The sequence below is a fragment of the Rosa chinensis genome, chromosome 1 (genome assembly GCF_002994745.2).
Source record: "Rosa chinensis cultivar Old Blush chromosome 1, RchiOBHm-V2, whole genome shotgun sequence".
Classification (NCBI taxonomy): Eukaryota; Viridiplantae; Streptophyta; class Magnoliopsida; order Rosales; family Rosaceae; genus Rosa; species Rosa chinensis.
In genome coordinates, this window is record NC_037088.1 from 37,247,852 (window position 1) to 37,255,719 (window position 7,868).

At 39.2% G+C, this 7,868-nt stretch overlaps 1 protein-coding gene across 1 annotated transcript; it reads right to left on the reverse strand.

Annotated features, from left to right (window-relative positions):
* Positions 1-2,874: 2,874 nt before the first annotated feature.
* On the reverse strand, positions 2,875-6,394 carry LOC112180570 (metacaspase-1). Its single transcript, XM_024319125.2, has 5 exons — positions 5,848-6,394; positions 3,791-4,124; positions 3,552-3,675; positions 3,256-3,447; positions 2,875-3,039 (listed from the first exon to the last, which is right to left on the reverse strand). Exons 1-5 carry the CDS (start codon positions 6,239-6,241, stop codon positions 2,980-2,982), a joined length of 1,104 nt encoding a protein of 367 aa, XP_024174893.1. The 5' UTR covers positions 6,242-6,394; the 3' UTR covers positions 2,875-2,979.
* Between the last annotated feature and the right edge of the window lie 1,474 nt (positions 6,395-7,868).

Consider the following 7,868-nt stretch of genomic DNA (forward strand, 5'->3'; position numbering starts at 1 on the left):
TCTGTCCCTGTATTTTCACAATCTTAATTGCTACACTACGGCGAGTAATATGCTTAGTGAACCTACAAGAAAGTGAAAGATTTTGCCTACAGAGAAATATATTGAACTTGAGTAACAGCTAAAAGAATGATCAAAGTGCAATGATAAGATCGAAAAATTAATTGATATGCCTACAGAATAACGGTATAACTTCATGTAATGATGCATGCAGTCAGAGTCTTAAAACTGATCTTCATCATATGTTCCAGAAAAAGGTCCTTTTCTACAAATATTCTCTAGATAGTTTGACTTATTTTCTACCGGTAATATTAGCACAATAGGATACACTTGGGAACTTTGAAACAAGGTTTCAAAATGTAGCATTAACAAATGAAAATACAGAATATAACGTCATTTTTAGCCAACTTAACAAAAAAAAAACAGATCCCAAAGTTTTGAAAGACAGATTCTAACGAAGACAAGTATAACCCCAAAACAGAACTTAGATCTCAGTACTCTAGTAACACTAAACTTTCCCTAAAATATATCTGCTTGGTCCATACGCATTCAGTTTGATTTTAACGTCCTTGACTCGATGTGATTTGAGATCATATAAAACCAATTTTTGGCTGTGAAACTTTTTACTTGACATCACAATATGAACTTGACCATTTGATGCAAAGCCCACTGGCCAGGCTATACTTCCACGAGCTGGGAGAAGAATCGTGCGAAACAATTTCCAACTACCCATTTCTAAAACCCACATGTCACAGTACCGATCGTTCTCCTCTTGTCTTTCATAAAACAAAGAAAGGGATTTCTCAAACACTCGAATACTAACTGGAAAATGCCATGGATCACCAATCACCCTGAGAAGACTATCAGAAAGCCTCACTGTTTGAAAAATCTCATTGCCCAGATCAAAAGAAAGGATGGAGTTGGAACATGGGAAATATTCTTTTATAACCCAGTGCAGAACTCCATTTACACATGTGCCTTCTCCCAGAAAATACGGTTAATGTGAAGTAGGGGGAACTGCATTAATTCTTCTCCAAGCCTCCAACATATGGCTGTAAACCTCAACTTCAATTACATTACGACGTAAAAATGTCAAAATTCTCACAACTTTATAGTCATCACCTTCAGGATGGAACCCGAACCCGATGGCAGAGCGAGCTAATAGCCCCCTTCTATCAATGAGGGCCTGGGAAAGTCTCTTGAATTTTCTGATTGACGGATTCCATAGATATGTTTCATAATCACTATCATATAAGTAAACCACTCCATTGTAGGAGCTCACAATGCGGAAATATGATTTAATTTTGATCATTGGAAGCTCTATCTCCGAAAACTTGGCAAATGAATCGGCACAGAAGAGTGACAAAAACTTTCTATCCATCCTACTCTCCCTAGTTTGGACAAGCAAACGGTCATAAGTAGTTTTCATGGAAGTTCTTTCGAGATGGGCATTAATGAAATCCGGGGTACTAATCAGAGTCTTCCAATATTTGCAAACAAATCTGAACCTTAATAGAGATTTCACAGGTAATCTTGCAAGGATTTCAAACAAGATTTCTTGGGGTATGCCTATGAACACTAGAGCATCTCTTCGTCGTTTCGTTTGTTTTCAAGGGTCAACATGTTCAAGTCAAAATTGCATACAGAACTCAACTGATTGATTTCATAAGAGAAACCCACTTCAACAAAAGCTCAAGAAACACAAAGCAACTGGTAGTCTGCTACTAGAAACAAAATCAGATATCTGAAATATGAAGCCTACCTCATTTGTTCCCGTATTAAGGAGCCATCGACACCTCTCAATCAATGAGTACGAGTCCATTGACGCAGACCAATACGCACATGTACTCGTTTCGTGAGTAGTTCTCTGGTAATCAACGACAGTAAGATTGCAGTTTCGATTTGCACATCGGGTGTTTGAGAAACGACTGAGAGAGAGAAAGAGACGAAAGTATTTGTCCATTGAAGACGAGTCGGATCAACTCAATAGGCATCTTCTGCTCCATTATGTCCATCAAATTTTAAATACAAAATCGTTTGTGCCCTTGAATTTTTTATTTGATCATATATGCTTTTGTGCACTAATTTAATCGATCATAGCCAACTCTCATCTAATTTATTAATTTCTTCACAAAATTGTTGATGTGACGAGCACACTCAAACTAATATCATGGGATCAAGTAGAAAAATTGACGAGCAGTTTTATATTATTTGGATCCAGTAGAAAATCACAGGCACTTTTCATGATATTCAATTTTCAACATCATTTGTGAAACTTGGCTAGGCAAGATTTGCAGACACATTCGAAACTTCAATATAATGTAAAGTTCCTAAAGCGATATGAAACCACATCAATAATCTAGACTATTGGTCCATTGAGGCATTGAACTGAAAAGACTAAATAGATACGAAATGGTGTTAGCTTAGTAGTTAGAGCACCAACTACTTAAGATGCAGATCATGGGTTCGAGTCACCATGGGGGTAGGAGTGAAATCTTTTGATTTTTTTTTATTTATTTTTTTAATAAAAGGACTCAATAGAGAAACATGAAACATGAGCAAATTTCAATAAAGCTTGATCATTGGACTTGGCCCAACTCGAGTAAAAGTGTGAAATGAGTTCAAAGAATCATTCATTTATAAGTGAACACACTGTAATTTCCGTTTTCAAGTATTTTCAGGCATTCAAGCTCTTCTTTTTATGTCTCCCCGTCAGCTACCCTATCATTTTGTTAAGACCAGAAAAGTAATTCAAGTAAACAAGGTCATATAATGGGAATTTCAGATGCATATCCTGTTTCAACAAAAACATCTTAGGAACAGAGGACAGTTATACCTAAGTTAGGGAACAGTACAAACAAGAGTAACCCTATCGATAGCAAACATAAATTTATTACTCATCAAGTTGTTTCACAATTATCAAAAGCCTAAAGTACATTTAGAGATATAATGAAGTGTTGATCTGTGTAGACAGATAAAAGATCATAGGGTAAAAGGTTTCGTGTACACATCGAACCGCTTGCCGGCAGTTAATTGAGGCTCCTGTAACAACAAAACAAAATGGTGCATCAATGACACGAAATTGCAACTGTTAAGGAAAAATAAATATATGAGAATCAAATTTAACCGGATGCTTATAAACTAATGAGACTCATTTGCAGATGAAGCTTGTTTTTATATAGAAACCCATAGTGATATATAACGACGACTATCATTGAACCTCAATACCAATACAAAGAATGCTGTGCAAGCCAATACCTGTCTTAGCCTACCACCACCAACACTTCCGCCTGTTGGAAGCATGCTGTCAAGAGATGTAACAGCACCACCACCACCAGAAACCTTACGAATGTTATTACGCATATAATAGAGTAAGCTCCCATATGTGGCTGCCTGTCCACTCTTGATTGCTTGGATGAAGCAGGAAGTCATGACACCTGTTGTTGGGATCTTGGATAACCCCAAAAAGCATCAATCAGATTTTGTGGAAATTGAAGCTATAAACATTACTGAACTCGAGACATTTGTTTTTTTTTTTTTTTTGTCAAACTTACTGATGGTGTTTCCTCAGAGGTTTGATGGTCATCACAACCACTGATACATATAACTTCTCCACCACTTGCTCCTTTGTATACGCCTGATTTAGGCCTATGATCGTCCCATTCATAGTTTCCATCCCTAAATCAACAAGGGATATCCACATATAGAAATCTTATTTTAGACAAGGACTATTCAAGTGGGTAGATATAGAAAGCGAAGCTAGAAATGCATACTTTATATTACACCCACTAACCAGTCCATATTGCAAAGCCATGGCAAATCCAGTATGGTGCCACTATGACAAGAATCTATAATTGCATGAAGCTTGACCCCATGTGGAATGGGCCTAACAATTGTTGCATTTATCCAATCATCACGAATCATACCCTGGGTTTCGACGTCAAGGGGACAAAGGGTTTCATCCATTTCATCATCTTCATCACCTAGATGCCGCTCCGGCAGCTGTGAACCATGACCAGAGTAGTAAAACAGAAGGGAGTCACCGGGTTCACATCCTTGCACAAGCCAACGTAATTCCCTTTTAATGTTGTTTTTATATGGTTTGTTATATGGATCAGTTTCTTTTTCTGCAGTACAAAATATGTAAATAATTAGTAATATAAATGTTAGAAAATAAGAATACAATTTGCCAAAGGCTATTTACTTTTGCTTCGTATTTGCCAAATGGTTTGCATCAAGACAAATTTGCAAGCATTTTCTTTGAGATGGCAGGAATTTCATACTAGAAGGGCAAAGGTTATTAGGAAGCTTCTTTGTTTGGAGGTGAAGACTATATATGACACCCCAGAAGATAACCCCTTTTGTCAACTCGTGTTCATGAACAGACTGAAGAACAAGACAAAATTGATTTGAGTGATTAAAGTACTTGCAACTATAAATGACAATAACCAAAGGGATGCAATATCGTCCTGAATGTACTGAAGCTGTGTGCCTACTAGTCCTGACTTAAACTAGGCAAGCTCTAGTTTTTCTATTAGTTACCTTGCAGGAGAGCATTAAGCCAAATATAATTTGTTCCAATATGACGCAGTCGGATTGATAACTAGGTTTACCAGCAATAAATCTAAGCAAAAGATTCTGGAGTCTACCAGAGATAAAAGAGAATAATCTCAATTTAATTGATAAAAGATGAAAGATACGTTCTGCAGCCGCATAAATAAGAGAAAAGTACCCTAGGGCGACTAACAAAGAAAACCCTAAGGCCCATGGATAAAAACGAAAACAATCCAAAATTAACTAAGAAAACCAAAAACGGGTAAAATAGAAAAATGCAGTTTTGAGGCCCTAAACGACCCCGAAAGCCCGAAAAAGGTCACACGTCGTGGCATAGCGACGAGTTTGGTTTCTGGCGCGATTCCCTTTCCGAAAAGCTAAAGTGCGTCCCAATCGGACTCCGGAGGCCCATTTCACGTCTACTAGTCACTTTTCGGTTTCCACCTTTAGCACGATCCAATTGTTCTTGAAATTGGACCGCCATCTGTTCTACATCACAATAGTACGCAACACAGCCAACACTTGACCATTCCCTTGTCTTGTTCGTAAAATAACGATTGCCCTCACAAGCGAGTAGAAGTTCAACATAATATAACAGAACAAAAATGGAATCAAGAAGTCAGGCAGTCCCCAGCCCAGATACAACTACTCTATAAAAAAAAGAGTACGGACCACTGCGGTCCTGCAGTTTCAATGTAAGGTTCCTATATATTTAGTGTAAAGCTTAGCATATGAAATTCATAAAGAGTCCAAAAAGCCTAAAGAAGACCCCCATTCGTGATCTAATCATCAAGTCATGCAAAATTCATCACCAACAAATTTTTCAAATTTTTCATATGCCACACCGTATGTCAAGCTAATTATTGGTAAAAGACTTGTTCATCTAGCAAGTAGGAAGACGAAACTGTTAAACTTCCATCAGGTGATGTATTTTAATTTTCTTCAAAGATGACATAAAAAAAATGATGGTTGAATCAAGCCATCAGATCAGTAATCAGCTACATTTAGGCACTGGTAATTAGCAGCTTACCAAATATGATGAAAATCACCCAAATTAGACTCTTATCTTCTCCGATAACTAAATCATTAGCTTTCCTATATACAACATTTACTTAACAAGATATCCAACTGCATTTCCCATCTAAATTAACTGTCTCCTCATAAAAACTACCCTAAAGCTTCGAACACCTCCATTTCTCAAGTCTCAGCCTTTTTATGGTCTGAAGAGTCCAATATAACACTCAAATATAAAATTATATATAACAAGCAATGTTCATGAACATGATCGATCCATACCAGTGAGCATGACAATGGAATCTTCTGGAAAATTGAACTTGCTGATGAGGAGAGTCCGCATGCGTTTGGCGTCATTGATGCAACCGTTGAGCTCAGTCCTCGTGTAGAGATACGATATCCCGCAGATCACCGCCTTCTTCCGCCTGTGCACGTTCTGCGGAGGTCCTGGTGATCTTTGGGGGAAGCCGGCGTGTGGTGGTGGGTTTATACGGACATAGTAGGGTACAGCACTATAGGGGGAACGGGGGAAGCCCGGAGAGGCGACGCCGGTACTGGCATAGCAGCGGCGGCAGCGGACGGATATCGGACTCACAGAAGGCAGCGGGATTTGGGTCTGGCAATACCAACAGTCGACCACTAGTTGTCGTTGGCGTCCATAATTGCTCATCATCATGGAATATAGAGGAGAAGTGCATGCACGAGTTGAAGGGGAGTGAATGGTTGAATTTAAGGATTTTTGAGACGAACAGAGAGAGATGGATACTGGGACATGAACTGGCCCATGCGATGCTGGGAATCAAATTCTTCTTATCAAATTCATATTGATAATGAAACCGACAACAACTGCGATGCGGGGCTGTATCTATTGCGGCCGGCGTAATCGCGGACCTTCAAATATTGACCGTTGGTCACATTTTGAATATATATATATATATATATATATATATATATATATATATATATTTTGGTCGAAGGGTGAATCCATTAAGAAGGCACATGCACATGGCCACAACAACAGTACAAGATTCACATGGTCAAATTGCCAAAACAAGCAAAGAATATAGAAATCAAAAGTAAAGAAACGAACGGCCGAAAACAGAAAGCAAAAGCAAAGGAAGAAAAAGGAAGATTTCATTGATTTATATATATATATTTTTTTTGAAGTGAAGAGGAGATTTTATTACTAGATACGATTGAAATCGTACATGAGGGCATCCAGGATAAACTCCGGAGTATTAACAAACCATTCAAGATGGACATTTGATTCAAAACTATAACTAGCCAACTGATGCGCTACTGTATTGGCTTGACGGGGAACATGGAGGAGTTTTAGGGTCTCAATTCCAGCTAACAAGCCTCGGATATCCACCACTAGAGCACTTAACAAAGACAAGTCTGGGGTTGTGGAAGTAATAGTCTGCACAGCAACTAAACAATCGCTCTCAATAATGGCATGAGTAATCTGCATTGCTTGCAATAACTCCAGACCATGTTTCAATGCAAGTAGTTCAACCTGCAAAGGGGAGGTGACAAAATCTACTCTGGAGGAAAAACCAGCTAGAAACTGACCTTGGGAGTTTCTAAGTACTCCTCCCGTACTCCCATACTGAATGGAGGGCAGGAAGGCCCCATCCACATTGAGCTTCAGATAATCAACCTCCGGAGCAGCCCACATCTTTCTAGGTTTTGTCTGAACCCGTGAAGTAGCATCGGTAAGAGCGGTAGCTTGGAGATATTCCTCATACCAAGCCATCGTCATGGCCACAAGAGCAGAACTGGTTTGAGTATGATTATTCCATAACTTGTCATTCCGGTTCCTCCACACATTCCAAAGTAGCACCAGTAACTAATCAAAGACTCTTGGAGCCAGAGAAAGGGCTCGATCTAGAAGCCAATCTTTCCAACACAGTGAGGACTCGGGTATAGATAAGGGACGAGTGCCAATGATTTCCTGAGTAAAGCTGCAATTGCAGAAAACATGCTCCAAGGTCTCAACATGTGCTCCACATATTACACATTGCAAAGGACCAGTATAACCCTTCAAGGTCAAAGCAGTCCGGGTGGGAAGGAGGTTGTGAGCTGCTCGCCACCCAAAAATGGCAACTTTGCTGGGCACTTTGGCCTGCCATAGTGCCTTCCAAATTGGTCCATATGGATCGCCCATCGAAGCAGAAGCAAAGAGATTACCCACTGAAAAATCACAAGCAACTTTATAAGCTGATTTGACTGAGAAAAGGCCTTTCTTATGCAGCTTCCACGACAGCCTATCGCATCCAAACCGGCTGCTAAGCGGGATCGCC

Coding starts and splice junctions, on each gene's coding strand:
- LOC112180570 (XM_024319125.2), bottom strand. CDS start 6,241: ATGATGATGAGCAATTATGGACGCCAACGACAACTAGTGGTCGACTGT. Junction 4,125..5,847: donor TTCCATTGTCATGCTCACTG/GTATGGATCGAT, acceptor TTTGTACTGCAG/AAAAAGAAACTGATCCATAT. Junction 3,040..3,255: donor GTGGTGGTAGGCTAAGACAG/GTATTGGCTTGC, acceptor TTGTTGTTACAG/GAGCCTCAATTAACTGCCGG.